The sequence below is a fragment of the Lepidochelys kempii genome, chromosome 2 (assembly GCF_965140265.1).
Source record: "Lepidochelys kempii isolate rLepKem1 chromosome 2, rLepKem1.hap2, whole genome shotgun sequence".
Classification (NCBI taxonomy): Eukaryota; Metazoa; Chordata; order Testudines; family Cheloniidae; genus Lepidochelys; species Lepidochelys kempii.
This window is the reverse complement of record NC_133257.1, coordinates 219,905,913-219,932,988: the sequence shown is the minus strand read 5'-3', so window position 1 is coordinate 219,932,988 and position 27,076 is coordinate 219,905,913. Positions and strand designations below refer to the sequence as shown.

The 27,076-nt window shown below is 39.6% G+C and overlaps 1 protein-coding gene across 4 annotated transcripts in view; it reads right to left on the bottom strand.

Annotated features, from left to right (window-relative positions):
* Window positions 1-27,076, bottom strand: part of ICA1 (islet cell autoantigen 1) — an 86,873-nt gene that overhangs the window by 39,175 nt on the left and 20,622 nt on the right. For all 4 annotated transcript variants that reach the window (XM_073333852.1, XM_073333853.1, XM_073333849.1 and 1 more), the window contains 3 exons: window positions 26,633-26,705; window positions 24,522-24,645; window positions 22,708-22,906 (listed from right to left, as the gene is read on the bottom strand). In XM_073333852.1, the coding sequence (XP_073189953.1) occupies window positions 22,708-22,906; window positions 24,522-24,645; window positions 26,633-26,705 (396 nt within the window). The remainder of the gene's footprint in view (window positions 1-22,707; window positions 22,907-24,521; window positions 24,646-26,632; window positions 26,706-27,076) is intronic.

Below are 27,076 nucleotides of genomic sequence, written 5' to 3'. Positions count from 1 at the left end.
TTCCGTAGCCCTCAAATAATTTTTGCGGTTGTTTCTTGCACTCTCTCCAAGGACAACAACATGAGAAGTGGGATGTTGTCTGGATCGCCTTAATTGTATTAGCTTGGTGTTGCAGGCTCCCTTCCAGCTGCCTACAACTGAGGCACGCTCTCTGCTGAGCAGTATGATATGAGCTCTATGTTCCTTCCCAAAAATTGGGATAGCAACCCCACATCTCCTATCTCAGAGCTGTATCTAGCATCCATTATCTGGAGGGGAAAATGGTGAATTTCCTCCGCTTTCTTCAGCACTCTCAACATACCGGACCATGACACTAATCTCTCCAAACTTTGCCCTTTCTTCACTGTCCCCACTACTAAAATTCTGTCCGCTCCTGAATTCTCTCCCCCATTAATTACTGTAACCTCTTCCTTCTGGCCTCTCACTCTTTCCTCCAGGCTATTCAAAATACTGCCAGTCACCAAAGCCATCTTCCTCTCATACAACTCCAATCACATCCTCCTCCTGCTTGATACCTCCACCATCTTACTATCTTTTTCTAATTCAGACAGGTGCCTCATCTTCACTTATAATGCCCTACAGAACTCCCCTCCCCCCCCCCCCATTTGTTCTCATTTTCTCCTTCAGTCTTCTCCTTTCCTAACAGCCTTCCTAATCCTTTCATCCAAAAAGCTTTTGCCTTGTACCACATTGTACCAACACCTGGAACAGGCTTCCTGTCCTCTTGGCTAGGTACCTTCTTGTGTCTTCCCTCCTTCAAGTTCCTCCTTCAAACCCACCTCTTCTAGCAATCCCTCCTCCTATATCTTGTTTAATTATATTGTTAAGATATTTGGGGCAAGGAAGGAACTTTATGTTAAATTACAAAGTGCTGTGCTAGCATTTTTAAAATGGTAATAGAATATTGGAAGCAAAGATGTCATTGAGTGTTTTTTGAGTTCAGATGCTGCTTATTTTTTAAGTCCTGGGAGAAGATGATTACATATTTTTTTTAGACTTTGTACAGACCTGCCAGTACGAAACTCTTAACATCATGGACACATGCCATGTTGTGTCAACATCTTTGTGGATTTTGTTTACAGGGAAAAATAAATTTGCTCCTCATGTCAAGTTTATATAGAATCTTGTGCTAAGCTTTTCAACATTCTGCTTGTAAAATTTTACTAGCTTGAGATTCTTGGCTCAGAAGAGATGTAACTTCAGTATAATTATGATTAAGTGGTGATCATAACAGTTTATTTCATAACCACAGACTATCTGCAGATGTGAGCAATTCTCTGACTCCAGCAAGGATACAGCATTAGTGGTAGCCCGCCTGTTCTCCTTCTCATCCAACATACAATTGCTCAAACCTATTTTCAATGATGGGTTGCACAAAAATTGAGTAGTAAAAGGCAATTAGCCTAGATCTGCCAGACATACATCACACCGTGAAATCAGAAAAGGAATGGCTTGTCTGTGATATACCTCCACTACTCTAACATTTTTGGTTTCCCTTCAAATTCCCTTTCACACATTTCATATTTTATCGCTTTGAAAAGATTTTTAATGAACCTATCAAAGTAGCAATGGAAGGATTAACATATTCCTCTGTATTAACAGAACAGATATATAATATATATAAAATTCATTCTACTGGACCTCCCTATGCTCAGGAATATAGTCTGTTGCTGTTAGCAATAAGAAATTAATTACTTATCAGTCATTTAATTAGTGCTGAAGTAGAAGAGGCAAAATACATTTTTCCACTGATTTTTTTTTTTAAACAGACTACTGAATTTGAAGTTTGCTTGTATTAATAAAGAGGGCTATTTAACATTATATAACATATACAAGTTAGCATTAGACAAAACTCAGGAGGTTACAGGATTCAATTCATATAAACATTCAGGAGTTTGACTACTATGCTGAGGGCAGCTGAAAATAGTTTACCCTTGTCGCTTGCTCAGGCACGCCTATCTTTTCAAGTCTACTGTCCTTTCTCCAATGACCACAGCTCTTTGTCCTAGTTTCATTGCTCCACAAAACCTCCAAAGCTACTAACCGGGTTCTTTTATGGTAGAGGTGGCAGGATCTTTAAAGGTGATTGATTGGGGAGCACTCTCTTATTATTTGTTCTTTAAAGAGGGAAGCATGGAGAGCTCAATGGCCTATTTCACTCTTAAGATCTGCCGAGGAGGAAGCAGATCTTGGAGAAAACCATTGGTAAACTACAAGATTTTAGCCAATTAGTTGGTCTGCTTACTTCTATGGGTCTTCTGTGTACAAGGGAACAGCTATGGACCTTGCCCTGTAGAGGCTCCTTTCCCTGGAAGAAGGAACTGATCCTCATGGTCCAGCACAAGCAGTTCTAACTGGCTAGCCAAACTATGGAGCAGTGAATGTAGGAAGCAGCTGCAGTGTGATCTGCAAATAAAGGAATTTAAAAAGACAAGTTCTACTGTGTATCTCTCTGTAGGACCCAGGTGAAGACGGGTTGTAAAACCCTGGGAAGGAACAAAGAGCAGCATAAAATACACCACCAATCGGGTCTTTTTGGCCATGAGAAGAGAAGACACGCAAGCCTGGAGGGGAATGAGGGATTGTCCCTTCCTCTATACACGCCCTGCATGTTGGCGTGGTGGCTGTGGCACATAACCATTAACAGAATTTCAGAAGCTGCAGTTCTGGATCTAACGCTCCAGGTACAAGTTAGCGTCATCTCTTTTACATTCTTTTAACACCGTGGTTTTTGTTTTAAAAAAAAAAATCAATGTAATTTTATGGCTGCAAAATCCATAACTCAAAAGTTAAGAAATGCCATTAACGTTGCCCATGGAACTTTAATTCACCTCTCCGCACCCTTCTGTGTATGAATTATGATACTGTCATTAATTAAATGATCACTTCCCCCCCCCCCCCCACAGGACTCTTGCCTAATTCAGTGAATGGGTATTTAGTTATTCAATATTTCTCTTTATCCTCCTCATTCAACACAATGCCCTACGCCTTATTTAATGGACACCATCCAAATTCTGCATTGCATACAAAATTATTGATTTCCTCATGGGCATTTCTAGGGTGCTCTCACCATAACATTTGCGCACTTCATAAATATTAACAAATTTATCTCCACAGCACTCATGTGAGAGGAAGGGTTTTATAACCCCATTTTACCACAGGAGGTCTAAGGCACAGAAAAATTATAGCCAAAATTGTCAGAAGTGCCCACTAATTTGGGGTGCCCAACTTGAAACAGATAGGGCCCTTATTTTCAAAAGTACTTCGCATTTTTGTAGCACTTTGTATGTTCAAAGCACAACTCCAACCAACTTCAGTTGCAGTTGTGAGCATTCAAAACGTCTGCAAATCTGGTTCCAGGTATGTGTCAGCTGGCACCCAGAAAACGAGGAACATACAATTAGTGATCATCTCTGGAAAGTTTGACTTAGGTGACTTGCCCAGCATCACATAGGAATGTCATACCAGAGATGGCAATAGAATCCAGTTCTCTGGGATGGCATTAAACTCCCTTAACCAAGTAATCACCATTCTTCTTCCTGCAATCCCCAGCCTCAATCACCGCACACCTTCCAAATTCAGCAACAAATGAGGCAGGGATCGTACATACAACAGCCTCCTTCACTGCACCACCCTAATTCATAAATGAGATTAAGGGAAAATATGTTGCACTGCTCACGTTAAAAAAAAATCCTTACAACTGTTTCATCGACAATCTGTAGCACACCATGGTTTAAGCATGGACTTGAAATTTGGCTTGGGGCCAAGGCGTCAGGGATGTGCCTTTGCTGATCTGCCCAAATTCATAAACCTTCAAATCAAAAAACAAACAAAAATATTGCAGCAGGGGTAAGGGTCTTGACCACAGCCCCAGAAGACAACAGCCTATTATTGTTACCAGTTCCTGCATTAAATCAAGTGGTAGAGCTGACTGTGAACAGATATTTAAAATTTTGATAGTTTTGTTCTGAAAGCTCAAAAAAAAAAATTGTTGCAAAGTTGAGATTTTGTACGGTTCAGCTACTTACCCTTACAAATAGGATTTATATAACTGCATTTATACAAACTCATTCAAGTGCAAACAAGGAACAAGAGATCCTTATATATCAAAACATTTAGAAATATTACTGTATTAGGTTATATCTGACACACACATCATGCATACACTGACATATATACAATTTTAAATTTTCCTAGACTTTCAGCATGCATAAACAAAATACAAAATGGTGAATTTTTCTTAAGTTTGGTGTATTTATTCTATAAAAAATGAACTTTTGCAAAATCACTGAATATACATTGTAAATTATTTGTGTTTCTGAAATTCTGTGCAATCATCTTCTGTTTCAAAAATATAATAAAATAAAATAAAAACAATCCACCTGAGGCAGACACCCAGAATGGCAAATTTCAGCTCAGACAGTTAACATTTGGTAAAGTTATAAGCAACTGAAAACAGTCATATTGGGAAGCGTCAAAGCTTCCATGGATTAAACCTGTAATTTTTAAGCAGAACATATACATTGCAAATAATAGGAAAATATTGAACTCAATGAAAGCTTTATTTGAATGTTGTGGATCAAATTTATTCATTAAGAGTCCAAGGTTTCAGAACAAAGATGAGCACACATCTGCAGATCTACATTGGAGCATGTGATGACCACACTTGTGTGCTTGGATGGATAGATATCTAAAGTGACAATGTGGGCAAAGTTCTGTGCATGGATATCTGACCTCTCTATTTAAAAAAGAATTTTTCAGAAACGCCTATCTCAGAGTTATCATGAATTTGAAAAACCCACACAGAGATGATTGTGCACAACATTTCTTACTCCCAAATGCAAGTCTATTGAGTACAGTGGTTGAGGTATAGGAAAAAGGGCTGTCAAAACCTTACAGAGAATCCATGTCCACATCTAATTCTTCAAAGAGGCAGTGCTGCAAACATCCCTCCAAAGGCATGGGATGACCACACATGTTGCTATACAACTAGAGAGTTCCTGCCCTTGGAGATCAAACTATTTTCTGCAGTATTCACAGACTTCCTCAGTTTTATGAAAGAGGATCAGGTTCACACAGAAGAGCACTGCACTAATACTAATCTGTAAGGTTTAAGTATTCAGGGCTTGAAATGGAAGAGGGAGAAAAGTTACCTGCTGCACATTTTTAAAAAATGAGTCCTGTTAATCGAATTACATACCCAACTCAAAGCAACAAATTGAACTGTCTGACTAGAACCATCTGTCACTCTCATATTAATGGGGAACATCTTCTTGAAGAACACAGTGAAGTATAGGGAGGAATAAAGTTCAGTAACCTAAAAGCTGCTTTTGTCTTCTCTTGCTCTATACTTTTATTTTCCCCCTCCATTTTTATTTTTATTCTCTTTTTCCTGTATCTTCTCAATCTCTGAAAAATTAATACAACATCTCTTTCTCTCTCTCTCTCCACTTAGTTATTGTCCCCCCCTTCCATGTCGCATTCTTGCCAGAAGCTCACTTGATAATTACCTGTTCTGTTCATTCCTTCTGGGGCACCTGATATTGGCCACAGTCAGAAGACAGGATACTGGGCTAGATGGACCTTTGGTCTGAGCCAGTACGGCCTTTCTTATGCTCCCTCACCTGCCTCCACTTTCTGCCGTGTTGCACACCTTTTCCTTTCCTGTCCCCTTACAGAGGAGGTGTACTTTCTCTCTTATTGTAGAAGTCCCAACAAGGTAGATTGAAGAATGAAACTTTTACCTAGGATGCTCAAAAGCCAGATGAACAGGTTCATTGGCTACATAGCTGTACTGGAAAGATACTTACATGTCAAACAATACTTACAGCTAGTTTTTAAAAAGGAAAGAGGTACCCTGCTTAAAAAGTGGGTCTGCAAGAGTAGACCAGCTGCTAGTGCGGGCATTTTAAATCAGAGCAGGTCCATCAACTTTAAGGTGTTAGAACACAGGCTAAAACATTTTATGGTGTTCAGCGAATGAGGTTTCTCACTGGAGCCCTCTTAAGAATTTTCTATTCACAAAAACCAACACTTTCCTCCTTGCCAATTTAATTCCTCAGCAAATTAAATCCTTGCCCAAGTTATCTACCCATCCTGATTATCAATACTACATCATTCTTGCAATAGTTCCCATTAGAGTCCTAATTATTGCTTATGTCTTCAATTTTTTGTAATTTTTTACAAAAATGACTTGCAAGACACAGATAACAGAACTCTGCGCGTGCGCGCGCCCACCCACACAAACACACAGCCCCACTGAATTCAAGGGGCCTCTCCATGGGTGCAGTACACCCATGTAGATCCAGTTACAAGACAGGAGCTACAAGCATACCAGGTCTTTGGAGATTCCAGCACTTTTGTTGAATAGATTTCTTTTATATACATTTACAAAACAAAGTGTTTCATAATGATCCTTAAAGTTTCCCAATACCTTAAACAGTTAACTTGACCTACTATTCAGAAGAAAATGAAATGTATCTGTAAATGTATTTTGCATAAGTATAAAATCCTCAGAAGTGGCAAAATTCCTTGTCAAAAAGCAATAGCTTATAACCTTGCTATTGTTCAGTACGGATGTGTGTAAAGAACAATCTTATTTGTCACAGCTGTATTCTAGGGCAAGCTGATTGTGCCCTATTATAGTCATTCTAACTCTTGGTTTCAATTTCCCATAACTTTCAGATTCCAAATAACTCACTCGAGTTAAAGACCTGGGTTCCCTTCGATCTCTGGTTTGGCTCAAATGAACCTACAAATTGTACAGCAGTCCTCTTCTTACTAGTCCTTTGCACTTTCAGTACGCTTTCCGCTATGCAAATAAGTTAGCCACATACTAATATGTGCAATGCAGTCTTCCTTAAGTACACCCTTTATGAGCTTAGCCAAAATGCTGTGCAGAATGTATGGCAAGTGCACAGCAAACAAATTTCCCAAGAGCACACATCTGTCAAATTCAAATGAAACTTCACTGCAACAGTTAAAAGCAATTATTGAAAATGATGGTCTTCTCCATTCTAAATTTCAGTGTTCTACCTTGTGCTGATCCAAGAAGAGAGAGACACTTTTTTTTATAAATAGAAAAATAATAATTATTCACTCTCCACAAACATAAAAAAGGATGAACCATTTTCTCAAGCTAATAAATATCATCCCCATGCACAGACTAACACTGAAAATTTGACCTTCAAAGGTGAAAGTTTCAGAAAGGTCTGTGCAATGGAGGGTAGGGATTTAGAAAGGAAACGGTTATGCAACCTCAAATCTAGAGGTCACTGCTGCTCCTAGTATGATGCATACTCACATACGCCTATTAGTAAGGTACAGCTGAACAGGAATAAAAATGCTCTATAGGCGAATGGAAGATGTATTTCTGGACTGAGTTTCAATGAATTATCCAGCCCAGAACTGGACAACAGAAGCCTTCAATCACACATTTCATACCACCTACAGAAAGAACACTAGATCGTAATTCCAAGGCATGACCCCAATCACTCCACCAACAATTAAGAATATGTAGCAAAAACTCTCAAATACATATTCTGGACACTTTTCATAATTCCAGCCACAATTCACTGTTTATAATATAGTGAACATGACATCTTTTAAGAAGTTGGAACTTACATGGGTTATTACTCTTTAGCCTTTGGAAACAAAATCAAAAATCATTCTGAATAAAGGCAAAGATCTCATACCATAAAACCATATGTATGAGACTTGGTGAAGCAAAAGGTACACATTGTCCACATAGCCACAAGGAATTGCAAGTTACACTCTAAAGAAATGGAACCGTGGAAGATATTTGGTGGACTCATAAGGCTGATCTATAAAAAAACAAACTGCAGCAGTTTAAATCAGTTTTTAAGTCTGATTTTAAATTAATTGATGCAAAAACCTATGTAGAGACTCTTAGTTAAGCTTAAGAATGGCTTATGTGGGTTTAAGCATAAGCTGATAAGGGATATACTTAAGATAAATTGATAAGCCATTCTTAAACCAAAATAAGAGCGTTCACACAGGGTTTTGCAATAGTTTAACTTAATCAGTTTAAAAACTCATCTTCACAGGAAGTTTTTGCATAGCTATATATAAGGCTAGTAAAAAAGGACTACACACTGCTTTGGCTGAAAATATCCAGAGACTTCTTGGCACAGTCCTGCTCCAGGTCTCATATCTATTCTTGTGCTCTTTACATAACAGCTACCAACTCCTTGCCCCCCTCCTCCCTACCACTCAGTCAACAATCAGCCCCAAACAGTATGCAGCCCTATTCTAGACTGTGCCTACCTCTCACAAGACACCTAAAGAGTCCGTCTCTTTTACAATGTGGCAACCCTTGGATAGCTTGTTCATACCCACAATTGAATGTGGGTATTGTATTTTTGATCCAAGTGGCTAGTCAAAGTTTGGGGCCCTGTAAGTGTTCCAGTTGGGAGTAGAAATTAATGGTAGTCAGGTATTTCTTTAATGCAGTCGTGTTTATTTACAAAGAATGCATAAAGTTCTCTGTCTCTGAATACAGAAGGAATCAAATAGCAGGAAACTGATTATTTTGCTCACGATACCAAGACCACCCTTTTCAGTCCGCACCAATGACGAAAAAATATCTTCCCAGGTTTCCTCTAGGGTCAGCTGCCAGGGTTTCACAGCTGCCTCTCTTCCCACCCAGACCTATCTAAAATAGTCAGCCAAAGCTCCTGAATGGATTCACATATTCCTTTTGTCTTAGGTGAGGGTTTATGTTTACAGTTATGTTAACTTAGAAATGAGTTTGCACCTACTAATCTCCGTGGGGGTTTTATTCAACCATAACACGGTTGCACCCAGCACATAACAGTATATCGCACACACACATCCTCTTAAACATTTTTGTTCTAATTCTTTTAGCACTCAGACATTCAAATATATTTAACAGTTATTAGCCACACTGAGTTCTTGTTAACCATGTCACAGGCAATGCTTTAAGGATGTATATCATTCCGCTAGGGTGACCAGACAGCAAATGTGAAAAATTGGGATGGGGTGGGGGTAACAGGAGCCTATATAAGAAAGACCCCAAGATCAGACTGTCCCTATAAAATCGGGACATCTGGTCACCCTACATTCCGCTGATAAAACTTTGCATGTAATTAGTTTTGTCATTGAAAGGTTAAAATACAATACAGTGTAATTGTGTGTTCTCTTGGTTGGTTATCAAAGAACACGAGCAATATTTTCCTCAAGCAGTTTTAATTTAAAGGTTTCCATCAGGAATTTATTCACTTTTTTATAGATTGGATTAATATGCCAAGCAAGCAATCATTAAATGATTATCTAGATGAAGAAAAGTCAACTAATATATTTTGTTTCTATCTTTGTTACCAGAATGTCAAATCTTTCCGCTCTAAGAACCCTAGATGTACACCTCAGAAAACTCTTCTGGTAAAAACAAGTTTCAGTATTAGTCAAGTTCCACATATGTGCTATTGTAGCATGCAAAAAACGTTGACACAATAGCGATGAACTTCGACCACTGTCATAGGAAGCAAAACTTTCAGCAAGTCATTCTTCTACTGTTCTCAGCAAGATGAGACCATTACCTTGCAAATAAGAGGAAAATACTCAACTAGCATTATCTGAATGTTGTGAGCAAGATTTTATATGAAGAGCTCAAGATCAGAGCACAAAAATGAGCACACATCTGCAGGTCTATATTGGTGCAGCGATTACCACAACTGCATGCTTGGATCGGTAGTCATCTAAACCCCATACGTGGGCACATTTTTGTACTCAAACCTTGTCTGACCTTTTTATTTAAAAATCTGGCCTGGATGATTCAAAACACCACACAGAGTTATCACTGATTTGAAAAAAATCGACAGAGAAAACAATGTCAAATTTTACGAACAAAAATAACTTGCAGTATATTCTGCTCTTTTTATTTAGTGATTTTGCAAAAGATGTATGTTTTTGCAAAATACACATGCTATGCTTAAGAAAAATCGACCACTCTGAATTTTGTTAATCCAAATTGACAGTCTCTAAGAAAATTTAAAACTGAATATGTATGTCTATGTATGCATGATAACAAAATATAATACAATGATATTGATAAGTGCTTTGATATATGGGGACCTCTTATTGATCCTGTTGTATAAATTCTATTTTAAGGGTAAGCACCTGGACCATACAAAAATCAGTGTCTTGATTTTTTTTTTAAAAAATTTAAACTTTCAAAATGCAATCTTACATTTGAAGTCTAGGGAAAAGAATAATAATTTTAAATACCTTTACACTCAAATTAAATTTTTACAGGCTATGGGACAATCCTTAAGATGAGTAAAGGGGCAGGAATGGTATAAAAGTGCTCTGGAAGCCCTGGTTCCCGCTAAGGGAGGACAACCTCTACAAGGCACAATACCATAAACCTGTTTTCCAAAGACCCCCTGAAAGCCCTGATGTAGGAGACATTCCAGGGCTGGGGGCAAAAGGGATGTATCAGTTAAGGCTACAGCACATAGTACTGCAGAGATTCTGGGTAGCGCTGTTGCCCACAAAGCAGCCCAGGAGCTGCCATAAATTAGATATGCTTCCAGCAGCTTGGTTTCTGACCCCTGCACTCCACTGGAACAACTTTTACAAAGGTCACCACGATGACCAAGTTGTGATTGAATATTGCATATCGTGAGGTGATAAGTCTCCCAGGATCCAGAGGCTCCCTAGCAGAAAGCCACATTAGCTACAATATTTATGCAGAAGAGAGTTTGGACACAGGTAAGCTTCAAAAAGAAGCACCTACAATTCAGCTGTTGACTGCAATCTTTTTAGAAAAAAATATGAGAGGTTATTCATTAATAATCAAAATTCACATGTAATGTTATGTCTCTTGCATGTCAGCCTTACCACTGTACCTCCCCATAACCCATCTCAGTGATAAAGATCTGAAATATATAATTTAACCCTGACCAATGCTGATATTTAATAGTAAAAAAAAATGATGGCTTAGAGTTTCCTGGTTATTGTTTAATGAACCAATAATTATATTTCCATTTCCTTCAAAATAACTTAATTATAAAACAGTTTTCAGGATATGTGCAGTCTCAGGAAGGTTCTTTATACATCTTACTGCAGAGCTGTAAAAACTCTTTTCTCTTCCACCCCAGAAGAAAAATCTGTAAGTGACAACTGGAATCTGCACAGGTACATCAGAGCCAAGGGAAAACATAAGATTCAAACATGGAAAATGGCATGTTAGATCACATTATCATTTCTCTCGTCAGTACAGTATATATTTCAATGTTAATTCAGTTTAGGTTTTAACAGTCTCACGCAATGAGGAAGACAGATCAAAGTATACCATATTTTTGTAATTAAATTATACCAAAGCTATATTATATGACTGTACAGCAAAGCATTTACAAAGTGAAGCAGATGGACCACATTATGGATGTGCCCAGGCACTGTAGGAAGGGATAAGAGAAAATTTCGGGGCAGTGGTTGCCACAGAAAATCTCGGTCCTCTTATGTAAACAACATTCTCCCAGCAGCTGTACTCCCCTTCCTGCTTACTCTTCTCTCCTGCAGAATTTTCACAGTTCAGACCCATCTGTAATTCATTTACAAAAATCCATTATATTTTTAAAAGATATTTTGGCTGTACTACTAACCTCCTCAGATTATTAAAACTGAAGGAGTTTTCAAATCTAATTTACTTCCATAACTTCTCTTCTTTGTTTACTTTTTGTGCCTCACTTTGGCCCTGATCTTGCAGGATGATCCACACAGGTCTCGGTGTTCACCCACCGAGATCGATTTGCAGGATCCAAGCCTTGGTGTGGACAATGGAAATAAACAAGGCATTTTTTTCCTGGTTTCACCTTCTGGTTTTCCCTTTGGGATGCAAATACAGCCAGGTAATTCCCCCTCCCCCCCCCAAGTGTTTTCATTGCACTTTTAAAAATCTCGTGATGACATTTCTAAGATTACTAGATTTACATGAGAAAAAGCATAAAAATGTAAATTTGGCATCTAAATTACTTGATATTGTGGCTTTAAAATAAAGCAAAGCATAATCAAAACAAAAAAGTAAATTAAAATGGGACTCTATATATTCTGTTGGTTTAAGGCAATTTCTAATGTGTTTTTAGATTCCTTTGCTGTGTCATGGTGAAACAGAAAAAGTTGTGCATAGTTATCTGAAGCTATTTAATGGATGGCCATCATTAAAATCTTTTGTCCGCATGCCCTTATATGATCTCAAATTTATATTAATGTTAAGTAAACAGCTAAACTTAATCTACTTTTTCATGTCTCAGCTAGTAATTCGAGGTCATTCAAAAATATTTCATATCTGTAGCAATTTCGAAGCCTTTTATTTAATTTTACAGCCATTTCCCCAATCTCATTTCAGACTTTAACTTCTTAAAAATAATTGAACAGACGACAAGGAATCTCTCAAGGGCATGCTTCAATCTGTGGAAGCTACTATAGTTTGCAAGCAATACATCTTAAAACTGATGTAATCTTCCAAGAAGCTTGCTTCTATTTTTAATAGCACCCTTTTATTATGCTTTCAAAGGGCATCTCTATCATATATTGTTATTTTGCTTTTAACCTACTAACAGCAATGATGTAGTCCTTCATGCCATTTAATATATATTAAATGGCTGCAGGTATCTATTGATTTTATCATGCTATCTGGAATGGTTTTACAAATACATGTTGCAATAGTCCGGCTACAGTAATTTAAATTTCTACAGAATATAAATGTGCGTGTCACTAGGAACATTTAAAGTCATACTGTCAAGATGAGCATATCTTCTAAAATTCAGTCATGTCTGGGTCTGTCCATTTAATGACACTGGATTGGACTTCGGAGGAAGACTTGGAAAAATGTCACAATATACACTTTTCAGAGTAACAGCAGTGTTAGTCTGTATTCGCAAAAAGAAAAGGAGTACTTGTGGCACCTTAGAGACTAACCAATTTATTTGAGCATAAGCTTTCGTGAGGATGAAGTGAGCTGTAGCTCACGAAAGCTTATGCTCAAATAAATTGGTTAGTCTCTAAGGTGCCACAAGTACTCCTTTTCTTTTTACAATATACGCTGACCATAGAAGACCCTGTCTGTACTGAAACTCCATCTGCCAGTAGAAAAACCCACCACCACAATGGAGAATGAAGATGAGTGTTGACAAAATGACTTCAAAAACAACAACAAAAAACCTGGTGCACGTTCCAACGCTGATCGCCAGACAAACATTTCACATAAACAGGCTCATACATTAAACAACTCCAACTGCAACAATGTATATTGTAGGATTTCAAATCCCACATCAAAAAGAGATATTATTCTTAGCATCACATCCTACCAGCATGAAACCTGACATATGCTTGGCCACATCCGTGTCAGTACCCAATGTTAATCTTATTGTAATCCAAGTTTGCAAACAGCCTGCTTATTCTTTTAAAGAGCTTTTTGAACGAGGAGTGGTAGAGACAGGTGAATTATCTCCATAGTCTGTCATATGATGTCTGTTACACATGCAATCAAACAATAACAAAAATAGCACTGTTTGACATTATATCACTTTGAGAACTCCTATCTCTGCGATCTACCACGACCACAGCCTGCTCTATTTCAGTGTTCCCAGGTAGCACTCATCTTCTTTCAATCTTTGGCTGGCTTCTCATTCGTGAACTCCCATACCTTTGTCACCTCCAAACTACAATACTCTAACAGATTGTCTACAGAATGTTGGCAAAGTGTACTTGAAGGGTGTGATCTGAAAGTGCTCTAACATGCTGCATGCTAATTTCCTCATGTAGACCCGCTGATGCACTCTAAAAGGCACTTAGTGTCTAACAGAACTATGTTAAAGCAAACCAGGTACCTTTTAGAGCACACCAGCAGGGTCTACATGGGGCAGTTAGCGTGCTTTACAAACCACACCCCTCTGGCAGGCTTTGCCACACTGTGCAGACAAGCCTCTAGTTCCTCTATATTGGATTAAGCCAGGGGTGGGCAAACCTTTTGGCCTGAGGGCCACATAGGGGGTATGGAAATTGTATGGTGAGCCATGAATGCTCACAAAATTGGGGCTAAGGGTGAGGGCTCTGGCTGGGGGTGCAGGCTCTGGGGTGGGGCCAGAAATGAGGAGTTCAGGGTGAGGGAGAGGGCTCTGAGCTGGGGCAGGGGGTTGGGGTGCATGGAGGGACGGGGAGAACTGTGGCTGGGGGTGCGGGCTCTGGGGTCAGACCATTTCTCCAGTTTGCCCAGATCATTTTGAATTTTAATCCTATCCTCCAAAGCACTTGCAACCCCTCCCAGCTTGCACCCCACTCATTATGCCCTTCCAGCATGACTGTGAACGACTGATAACTTCTCTCTGGGAACAACTTTCCAACCAGTTATATACCCACCTTACAGTAGCTCCATCTAGGTTGTATTTCCCTAGTTTGTTTGTGAGAAGGTCATGTGAGACAGTATCCAAAGCCTTACTAAAGTCAAGATATACCATACTTACTGCTTCCCCCCCATCCACAAGGCTTGTTACCCTGTCAAAGAAAGCTATCAGGTTGGTTTGACACAATTTGTTCTTGACAAATCCATGATGACTGTTATTTATCACTTTTTTATCTTTTAGGTGTTTGCAAATTGACTGATTATTTGCTCCATTAATCTTTCTGGGTACAGAAGTTAAGCTGACTCGTCTGTAATTCCCCAAGTTGTATTTATTTCCCTTTTTACAGATGGGCACTATATTTGCCCTTTTCCAGTCTTCTGGAATGTCTCTCTCTGCCATGACTTTTCAAAGATAATTGCTAATGGTTCAGATATTTCCTCAGTCAACTCCTGGAGTATTCTAGGATGCATTTCATCAGGCCCTGGTGATTTGAAGTCATCTAACTTGTCTAAGTAATTTTTAACTTGTTCTTTCCCTATTTTAGACTCTGATCCTACCTCATTTTCACTGGCATTCACTATGTTAGACATCCAATCTCCACCAACCTTCTTGGTGAAAACCAAAACAAGGAAGCCTAATACACAGGCTGAATTTCTTTCTCAGCTTGGGACCGATCTCATTTAAGTCTTTGTCTTCACAGAGTTCTTGTTGCCTTCAGCATAAGTTGGGGAAGACAGAGGTGGCCTCATGATGCCACTGGCCCTTATTTTATACTCTTAATCCATGTCCCTGGGAGATACTCGCCCTGGCACGTCCTGATGGGCCTTGCTAAATCAGAGAGTTGAGCAAGCCGCAGTGTGTGGTGCTTGTGCTGTAGCATTTTAAGGGTAGACACAGCCTAAGACTGGAAGACCACTTGGAAACTTCAACTAATACCAAACGCAGCTAGATGCTGTCTACATTGCAGCTTTTACCAGGGCTGGTAACCAATTAATATCATGGTTAACATCCACACACAGCATTGTTAGCAATTATGGCAGCTGAAAGTGTATTGCCCATTCAACAGGCCTATGCCGGCACAGTTTTCTTTAACAGATTCAGCACACTTTGCTGCACAGAAAGTCAAAACACCTCCCAATCGAACATGATTTGCAAATGTAATTAACATTAGTGCTCCCTTTTCTGGATCCCTCAAAGCTGTGAATAAAACAAGGGAAATATCCACCCGTGTAGCACCTCAGTGAGCATCATCCTCAATTTAATTCTTTTTATCACACTGGACAAAATACTAGGAAAATTCGTTATAAAAGCACAATCTTGCCTTGGCAGAAATAGTTTATTTGATCTAATAGGTATCTTCTATCTTTATTTTCCATGATTACTTATAACTTTGTTTATGGTCCTTCAGTCAGTTTTCAAAACTCCTGAGAGTGCTTGCTATCCTAGCCAATTTGAATTCATCTTTTTTCAGTAAGACTTCACAAGGCACTGTATCAAGCCAATACTTTACTAAAGCCCAGATTTATTACATTTAATGCAATTCCTTTTTCTACTAATTTAGTAATTTGATTATAAATATTGCTCTTCCAAGATATGTTATTTATAAACCTTTATTGTTTAGTATTCTTCATTCTGTTATCCTCTAAATGCTTACAGATTTTCTTCTCATTTTTATCAGGGAACAAAATTAGGTTTACAATACAGCAATTTCAAAGACTGCTCTTATTTCAAAGATTGGTATCATATTTGGTTTTCTTCCCATCCTGGTCCTTTGGTACTTCCCCAGTTCTGCATGATACAATCAGACCACAGATACACTGGACCGAGCACCTCTGCTTTCCTCAAGTCATAAAGTGGCATCATATGGAAGCTGACAGTAGAAGCTCAGATCCCTCTACATAAAAGACCCTGTGGTGTGGTTACTGCAGGCTCCTCCACACCCCTTCAAATGCTGAGAAACCCTTACCCATGAGAAAGAGGAAACAAGCCACAAGACAGCGAGTCCCAGGTTCAGTGGCTCCTCCTCTTAGGCTGTGGGCAGGGACTTTGGCTGTGGGCGGTCTTGTGCTCATCCACTTCCCAGAACCCAACAGGACAAGAAAAGATAGCAAAGGTGTTGGGGAAAAGGTGATGCTGTCCCCCTCACTCAGAGAGCATTAAGGATCAGGTGGAGAGGGAAACAGAGGAAGGAAGAGTTTGAGAGGGAGCACCAAGAGAATGGAGGGGTAAGTGGGATCTGATGTTTGGGAATGTGAAAAGGAGGACTTGAAGGGAGGAGGAAAGAAGGAAAGAATATAAGAAACTGAGGGATACAGGAAAAAGAAAGCAGAGAGACAAGATGAAGGTACCTGTAGAAGGAATGAAACAGTGAAATGAGGACCAACATGATAAACAATACATTTTTTTAAAGTGGAAAACTCAAAAAGTACATGGTTGTTTTTATGAATGTTTCTTGCTTACCTGTTTGTGTCTCTGACCAATGGAAATTTATGACTGGGTTTGTGGGGAAGTGGCTTTGGAGGTGTGTCTGGGTTCCATTTTGAAACACAATACAGAACTTGTCCCTGGCCAGTTATGCTACTGCAGAAGTCCACATAAGCAGCAGCATGGTTTTGTTATCTTAGCATGAATTCTTTGATCTGCAATGTTCTAAAATGAGTGAAACTGTACCTGGTATTCAAAATATTCCTGGGGGCCCCCCCTAGGACTCACATTTTTATTTTTAGGTCAATAAAGTATCTTTCTCCTTTATCAATTAGAGAATCTGGTATTCATGGCTTAATGTCCAATACACTCCAGGGCCTCCTTGCATGTAAGAATGAGTATCCTAATCAAATACAAAAACATGTGTGATGTAGTGGGGATTTCCCGTTGTTATGTTGTATGTAAGCGGATGTGAGGCTTACTGTTTTGCACAAAGGCTGTTTGTGTCCCAGTTTCCCTGTGTATTGCACCAATGTCTAGGTGGTGGGAATAAGGGTGTGTGACTTTTGCGGGGGCTGCTTCAGTGTGTGAGCTTCTTGCCCTGGAGACAGTATGCTCAAAGGGAGAAGGCATGCTCCCCCAGAGTCCTGGCTGGCTTCATTCGGAGTAGTTCCAGAGCATCGCCCAGGTGACTCCATGACAACTCTGGAGATCTTAGAGGCCTAAGATCTAGGATATATAGGAAGGGTGTGTCTCCTACTGTTTTCTGGTTCCTGTTTGAGGAGATTCTGACCCATTCATAGACAAGACATCAGTTTCCACTGGGCCCAAAACCCAAGCCTATATGCATCCTCACCTTCACAACCCAGCTTCTTCTCCCTCCGGTTGGATAGAGCTATCTAGGGTTCTAGGCTCTTATAATGGTACCTATCCCCATAGCATCTGAGCACCACACAAGTGCAGGACTTGCAATGCACTCCAGGCAGAAGAATCCCATAAGGGAAGACTACAAAGCTGCACTGCTGACTGAGTCCCTGCACCACTTCTTCCACCTTAAATTTATCTTTTCTCATGCTTGTTTAATTGGGCCTCAAGCTGCTAGGGAAAGCATGTGCCTCAAGCTGAAGGGGAAAGATGAGATAATGGGCCAACCCCCTTGAACCTTACAACTCTAGTTGATGGTCGCTCAGCTTCACTGAGAGGTCCCAATCTGGCAACTTTGAAAAGCCCACTACTCTGGAATGGTGCAGTCCAAATCCCAGGAATGAGGGGAGGTGGGGTGGAGAATAACAATGGAAGAGGAAGAAAAGAGATACAGAAAAGAGTAATTTGGTATGTAAATAGATGCACAATGTACATCCAGCCCTGTGACACATAAGATTTCCCTTATAATCACATAAAGGTCAGCATGAAGTAACAAAGCCAAGAGCAGATAACTTTGAGTCTTCTTAGTGTAAGATGGAACACCAGGTAGCTGGTTACATTACACGTAGAGCCACCTTAGTGTGCCCATGTAATCTATTAATTGAAAAAAGGTCAAAGATTTGTTGAAGTGTGCAGGGAAGAAGAGAATGACTTACTCCTTCTCTGGTTTTACACAATAAGGAATGCAATTGCCTTACAAACAAACAATAAAAAAGGTCATATTTCATGTTACCAATGGAAAGCCACACTCAACCACACGAGTGCGGAGACTTTGTAGGGTTCAGCATGCTCACGCACCATGGTGCCCCTGCCTACAGCAACGGTAAACGTGTGCCCCAAGTACCTCTGCTGTTTTGAAAGAGAGCTACAAAAAATGCTAGTGGTTTAACTCCCATGTTATCAACTCTAACAATACCGTTTGGACTGCTGGTCTTTTAGTGGGTAAATCCTGCTTTTTTTGAGGAAGGAAATCAGAAACTCGTCTATATGAATTTACTTTAGTCTCTGAAAAAAAAAGCCACCAGATTTACAATGGTATATGTATTATATTTAGAATATCATTAGGAAAGGATATATATTCCAACAAACATTCATATGACCAAGTGATATAAATACTGCCAAAGGTGGATTTCTTCACACATTAACTATGAGAAATTAAAATCACAAATGTTTACTTAAAAAGCTTAAAAAAAAAGACTACTATTAAAATAAATACTGTAGTCTCTTTGCAATCAAAAGTCTGAATAGCACTTTTAAAAACATTTTTAAAATAACCCTCCAGGGATTTGGACTCAACCTCACTAACTACTTGCAACATTGAATATGCAGCACCCAAAGCAAATACTTTATTTTTCCTCTAAGTCGGCATTATATTTACAGATTTTGTTTTTCCGAAGTGCACAAGGTCTTTTACTGAACACAAAACTACCACGATTTCTCAGTTGTAATTATATAAATCCCAACTTCATCTAAAAAAACACAGTCGAACACTGCCACATTATGGCACAATTTAGATTTGCAAGCAAGAGGAGAACAAACAACTCAGCTATTTCTACTGTTGAGAACTACAGTATCTGAACCCTACTTAAACTGTCCATGGAGTAGCATGAGCACCACCATAACTTGTTAGATAAAACCGGTCTACAAAAATCTTTAGGCATAAAGCAATCCAAAGTGTCCCCCAATGTTAGAGGAGACAACAACCTTTGAATACACAATGACCAGTCTGACACAGCAGTTGTTCAGTGTGAGAAGGAACTATAGGGGTAGTCAATATCAAACACTTTATTCAAAAATAGGATACATATATTTTGTTGGCTGTCAAATGTAGAGATTTTTGTACTTGGCATTCCAATGTGGTCTGAAAAGTTTAATATTAAATAATAGCTGGGGATGGGAGCGACAGGGAGAAATTAAAGATTTCAGCCTAATAAAGTTTTTAACCTTCTCCTCTGCAGCAAAGCAACAGTACTTTGGTAAACAGTTAAAGAAATAAACCAACTTGATGTAACTGTAACAGACAAAACTGCTTACAGAATTACACATTTCAAAATACATGGCTCCCAGAGGCATTATTGTAAACAAGAAGCAAAAGCTCCTAAAAGATCTAAGATAAAACATTCATTGCAACTTTTAGAAGTCTTCATTGCCAACTTTGAGGCATAGCATCCCGAGAACACTTACATTTCATGGACAAGATTTTAACAAGCTTCCTATAAAAACCCTCATTATCTTAACTACTCTCTCTATTTTACAGTGTAGATCTTCCACATCGCTTGTTTCCCAAGAAAAGCATAAATCAGTTTGAATGACCATTATCAATACTACTTTTCAGTTCTTTATTCAAACAATCCTTTTATAGTGCATTTCCACTCCATCAAACGTTACACATAAGAAATTAGCCAAGGCCGGAACCAGACTGATCATTTAGCCTGCAAGAACCTGCCATTATAAAAGTTTCCCACTAGGGTGGAGGTGAAAGTAAACCAGTACGGTCCAGTATGGCGTACTGGCAAGAGCCAGTGCGCCGTACCAGACCGGCTTCCCCAGGCCGGCGATTGAAAGGGCCTGGGGCTCCCAACAGCGGCCGGAGCCCCGGGCCCTTTAAATTGCCGCTAGAGCCCTGTTGCCGGAGCCCAGGGGCTCCGGTGGCGATTTAAAGGGCCTGGGGCTCTGGCTGCTGCGGGGAGCCACAGGCCTTTTAAATCGCCGCTGGAGCTGAGCTGCTGGAGGCCCAGGGCTCCGGAGATGATTTAAAGGGTCCAGGGCTCCGCTGCGGTAGCAGCAGCCGAAGGGCCAAGGGCTCCAAGCCGCCGGTACCACAGCGGAGCCCCGGGTTCTTTAAATCTGCCCCAGAGTCCAGGGGTAGTGGTGGCAGCCATGAGCCCCCGGAGCTCCATCAGCGATTTAAAGGTCCTGGGGCTCTGCTGTGGTAGCCGGAGCCCCGGGCCTTTTAAATCACCATCAGAGCCCCGGGGTAGCCACAGCGGCTGGGAGCCCCGGGCACTTTAAATTGCCCCTGCACCCCGCGGCTCCCGGCCACCTCCGCAGCTGGTAGCTCCGGCAGTGATTTAAAGGGCCCGGGGCTTCCAGCCACCGCTACCGCAGCCCTGGGCCCTTTAAATCTTGATTTAAAGGGCCCGGGGATTTAAAGGCCCCACCTCTTAGAGTGAGGTCCTGCCCCTTCTGGTTCAGGCCCTACCCCCCTGCTAAGGACTCCGGTGTACTGGTAAGTCCTTTAAGTTACTTTCACCCCTGCACCAGACATAATAAAATACAAGTCGGGTGCCCTGAGATTTGCAGGCATATCCGCATTAAAGAAAAATTATGTCAAGATTTGGAAATTTTATCCCTCCCATCCTCACTGCTATTGTCACAGCTTGCATTCACAATATTAATATGAACTAAACCTGCTAATTCTTTCCTATCAGTGTTTGATTCAAGTTTTAACCCCTTCCCTGGAAAATAAACAATATATTGTGTGTTATGATCATATGAAAACATTTACTTCATCTCAAAATATTTCCAGTTAAAAGAGACAGACAATTAGTTTAAGGCTTCAAGGAGAGCAAGTTCTCTTTCACACAACTTTCTTTGGAGCAGATATGTACCAAAGTAACTTCTAGATCTCAAGCCAATGACCTACAATATTTTGCCATTTCTGTTATTATGCCATTTCTGTTTACATTATAAATGAATTTATTCAGAGTGTAGGTCTTTGCCTGCGATCCAGAATTCTGCCCCCTCACTCAAATCCAGATTCATAACAGCAAGAAAACTACTAGCTCTACATTCTATAGGGAGAACAGCCACCAGTCCTATAGCTACGACTGTAAAGGCCTCCTAAGAATGAATTGACCCAAAGGAGATCAGTATGGTCTACACTTAAAACTTATATTGTCATAGCTATGTTGGTCAGCGGTGTGAAAAAGAAAAAAAATCCCTGACTGACATAATTATGTCAACAAAACCTCCATTGTAGATGCGGCTATGCCAACAGAAGAGTGCTTTTGTTGGCATAGCTAACATCGTTCTGAAAGGTAGTGTTTCTACACTGGCAGAAGAACTTCTATCTGCATACACTAAGGCCCAGATTTTTAAAGGTATTTAGCTGCTGCTGCACACAGTGCTGTTAATGGGATTTAAGCTCCTCAGGGCCTGAATCCCTTTTGAAACGCTGAGCAGAGCAATCAATGTCTAAATACCTTTAAAAATCTGGGCCTGAGCCTACACTAGGTTCAGCAATGCTGACATAAGCTCTGTAGCACAGACATAGTCTAAGTAACTCCTACATTGCTACCTTGAGGTGTGATAGCTTTGGGCTAAGCTTTTCGAGAGTGAATAGTGATTGAGTACCTTAGTTTTCGAGTGCCAAACTTAAAATACCTTGAAAGGGCCTGATTTTTGAAGGTTGAGTGCTGAGCCCTTTCTGAAAAAGCAACCCTCTTTAAGGTGTCCCGAATTGAGTACTGAAAAAAAATAAGACACCTAAAGAACATCACTAGTCACTTTTGAAAATCTTGGCCTTTAACCAAGCCCAAACAGTTCAACTCAGCAACAAATATTATGGCATTTCTATTAGTCTATACAGAATTTTCATACTTTCTAGTAGCATCATCAATCTTCTCTACCACTGTTGAGCGCAGACATATCTCCTTCTCTTAATCATTCAGTTGTTTCCCTCAGTAAAGCATTTAAAAATATATATTATATAAAATACAAAAATGTATTCTAATCAGAACCAGGGAGTTAAGAACTGTGATTTCTTGCCACTTTCTCTCCCCCTTAGCCTTATCATCTGTGAAAGATATAATATTCCATATCAAATTAATGGGTATTGTGTCACACGGAAAAGATCAGTTATGATTAATTGCATCCTCAGTGCTGTTGAATGTCTTCCTCACAGGAATCAAAATCATGCTTCACTACCATTTATCATGCTTCCCCCTCCAGCAAACCACAAAAAACATCATACCTTCCTAAACTTCTCCATCTGCTTGTAAAGATCTGGATCCAATTCTTGAGAGATATCTTTCATCCACAGTAGCGCTCCTCGGTATTCAGTCCGATACTGTTCCATTCGGTTTACGGTCAGCCATGTATCTGATATAGCCCTATATCTAAAAGTCTCCACTTCTTGGTATAGTCTGCACAAAGGAGTACGTAATGCCAACCTTTTTTTAAAAAAAAAACAAAAAAACCCAAAACATATATTTTGGACTGATCCATAAAGATAATAGTTGTTGCTTTTTTTAAAATAGCAATCAAACAAATATACACATCCTGGAGCCATTTCTAAAAAGTACGCAATGGACATGTCAGTCTAAAAGAAATTCACTGAAATGACTACAACATGTGAGAGGGTCTAAAGACTCATTTGGGGTCATAAGTGAAGAGGATCTCTTTACGTCTATGTTGTGCATGTTTTCTGCACAGGTGTCATGATTTTCACAATTACTTTCAGCTTCTCAAATCAGTAACAGAGAAACCTTTTTCAGTGTATTTTTGATTAACTGCAAAATTTATTAGTGTATGTGTGTCAATTAAAAGGTTCAGACGAGTGAAATTAGCAAATGGGAACTACATTTAACAGTCACAAAACCTGTGATAAAGCACCTGTTACTAGCCACATACCACAGATGTACCAGGACTGTAACGTTAAACTGCATTTTAGGTTAATGGTAGAGTTAAGAATGTAACCTTGATATGAGCAGGTAACACTGAAGTCATCAGTCAAGCAGATAATTTATCTGAATTTTCAAAGGAATTTGAATAATTCTGTTTATTTTTATGAAGTTTTAAGGCATGTTCTGCCATACTCTCAGACCCAGCATTATGGAGAGGCAGTTGGGGATAACAGCTCCTCCACTCATTCCCACATCCTCCCCTTAAACAGGCTCTCAAAAAATCCTACCCACTACTAACTTGCCCTTCCGACCTCTAGCTGCTGCTTTCCCCTGCCTGTAGCCAGCAGCAGCCTCACGGAGATACATTCAACAGCCTATTAGTGGCGTAAACCAGCTTTAAAATCTGCTTTAAGTAGCTACCTGCGGATTTTCTTAGCATAGGGGAATGTCTAGTTAGTGTAGGGCTGGCACATCCAGGGAGCTGCTACGTCTGGTTGATCTTCCGTTACTGAGGTGGCCAGAGGCTGATGACACAATAACTTGCAGTACTGACTTGTTAGGAGGAGGGTGGGTCACAGAGGTGGAGGGGAGAACTGGCAGACTGAGCAAGGGAAGGACATATGTGGCTCTCTCTTTATGTTGGCTTAAAAAAAGATAAAAATGTTGATTCTGGCTCTGAATATTTATAAATATAAAAAAGTTTTCATATGATACAGGATTACTTATGGGGAACTGGGGCTTTGGTGAGGGGTTAAGGCACATTTACTGGCATTCTAAAAGAACATAGTTTGCCACATGCAAGAGTTTGCATAATTGGATGTGTGTCAGATAATTAGCTAAAGAGAGGGATTTTCAAAAACATCTAGACTACTCAGGAGCACAGTCAGTAGGATTTGTGTTCCTAAGAGACTTATATGCTTTTGAAGATCCCACCTGTGGCTGTTACTAGCTGTGCCAACAGTCAAATTCAAATCTAAGATGAACATATCAAGCTCCCAATGTTCAGCATGTGATGCTTCATTTTGAGCCAAGCAGCCACACTGTTCAGCTCAAAATGGAGTATTTCAAGCCAGTCATTGAGGACACTGAAAAAATGTCAGAGCACAAAATTTGGTCCAACATGAACGAAGCCGTGGAGTAACAATTACTGAAGCTGACATACCTTTGCTGAGAAGAAAAACAGAGGGCCTTTCCTGTGGCCTGCATCATTTTTCCTGCTCTGGTTTTATCCTGAGAACCCTGTGATCGAAGAAATTTCCCCAATTCATTTTCTTCCTGAGACAAAACTAATGAAAAAGGAATGATCAGTCATATATATGCAATGTAACAGAATTTTAAACTGTTTAAAAATGTCAACAGCAAAAATAGGGTAACAAGTCACTTCCGATCCAAGCAGCACAGCACAAAAAATGGTTTTTCTAATTAACCTTCATGCAGTTCCTGCATTTATGAAACGAAAGCTCAGATTTACTTGAACACACTTGTCAGTGAGTTTGGTGTACCGTAATAAGAACCGCAAAATGATCTCTGGCTGAAAGGCAACAAGCGAATGTGCTATTTATTGCTTGAATAAAGATATTATCTTGGTCAGATCATATGAAGGAGCCTACTGTGGCCTGACAATATTATTTCCCTTGGTAGGTGTTTTTTTTTTTTTTTTTTTTTTTTTAAGTTCATGGAGCCAGATCTTAAGTTGATATAAAACAGCATAGCTCTATTGAAGCCAATGTTGATTTACACCAGCTGATGATCTGGTCCCTTAAAATCTCTCTCCCCTTTTCTATTATTGTATTATTTAGTTGGGGATTTAATTCTTAGAAAAAATGTGATTTTCTTTTTAAGTTAATTGCTGGATGGTCTGCTTACTGTATGATTCTACTAGTATTTCAAAAGCTGCATAGTTTAAAAGACTTTTCTGGTGTATTTTCTGGGGGATTGGAAGTGGGAATGTTACATGGTAGAATACCGGATACTTATGGAGTGGAAGTAAGTAAACTGAATTTGGTTGTGGCCTTAAACCATGCCAGAAGTTCACAGCCACTTTCACCTCATGGACCTCCTCCAGATCAGCTGTCCCCTGCAGCAATCACTTTTGCCTGCCCCCCCCCCAGATTAGAACTCTCCACACATAGCTCCCTATCTGCCATTCTCTTGGCCATCTGCATGTCAGGTCATGCAGACTAAAACAAGTGACATGTGAAGGAAGAGAGACATAGTCATTATTGTAATTGAAATATTGTTCTACAAGTTATATTTCTAGATGTCAGCAAGGTAGGGTGACCAGATGTCCTGATTTTACAGGGACAGTCCCGATTTTGGGGGCATTTTCTTATATAGGCACCTATTACCTCCCACCCCCGTCCCGATTTTTTACGCTTGCTATCTGGTCACCCTACAGCAAGGGCCCCTTGTTAGCCAAATCCACTCTATGCCCACACTGCATCTAATCGAGTATGTTTCTCCCTATATAATCTTCACACAAAAGACTTTACTTGGGTCATCACTGCTACCATGGAACACTAACTCAGATATATTAAACTATTGTGTAACTGCATTTTTCCTCTACATCTTGAGACTTTTCAGAGACTCTTTTCTTGGGGGGTGGGAAAGTACCTACAACACTCAACAGAATAGAACCAGCCACCCCCATCAGCGTGGATCTCTCACTGACTAGTGCCCCATTACTTTATTTTCTACCTCAGACCATAACGCAGCCTCCCCAACATGTGGTTCTCTGATCTGCCACTCATCGTGGCTATCCACATGTCAGGGTCAGTTTGACTATCAATTCTGTGTCATGGCTGTGTTGTGTTAAGACCTCCATTGCTCCTAATGCATACTAAATTCACATCCATCCCTCAAAAGACACAATCCTCACCAAGAAAATCAGATTAAAAGCAATTTGGAGTTTCTAAAATAAGCCACTTCTGAATTTGGGTAAGTCAAGTAGTTAGGGCTTGATTCTTGAACGCTCTCCTGTCTGCCGTAGGTACTCCTGTCTATCCTGGCCTAGTATCACACATGTACAATTTCAGGAGAATTGAGGAAGTTTGGCCAAATTAGGAGGTTAGTATCAAAACAGGGTTTATAATGGAAGGTTAGCTTCAGATTTAACTAGGATGAAGAGAGTAGCATTTATCCCATCTTCATTTTGTCACACATTAGTTTTGTCACACATAATTTTCATTTATCATTATCTTCATTTTGTCACACATTAGTTACTTCCATATTGCAGACTCACCTCCCTGCTTTACTGTAGTTAGTTATACTTACAACAAATTCTTTTTTGATAGAGTTCAATTGCTTTAAGCAACTCCATACATGTTCTCTGAATCGAGTGGAACAGCTGAAATTAAACATAAAACAAGCTAATTATAAAACATACAAGAAACATTCTAAACAAAAAAAAGTATTTGTTCTAAAACAAATCTGCATTACTTTTAAATTTAAAAAAATCATTATTTCCTTTTTAAATGTGTTGCTTCTAATACCCTCTCATGCTTGAGTGTAAGATTTTCCTTCGATAACCTTGTCGTAGGTTCGAATTGTTTACGGAAACTATAAACAGATCAACAACATACAAAGGAAATATAAGAAAAAAACAGAACAAAACAATTCTTTGTTTTTGCAAAATAAAGTGACAGTTCACCAAGAACATGTTTATTTCTTATGTTTCTCTATTGACATTTTTAAATCTATGCACTAGCCATGAAGTTG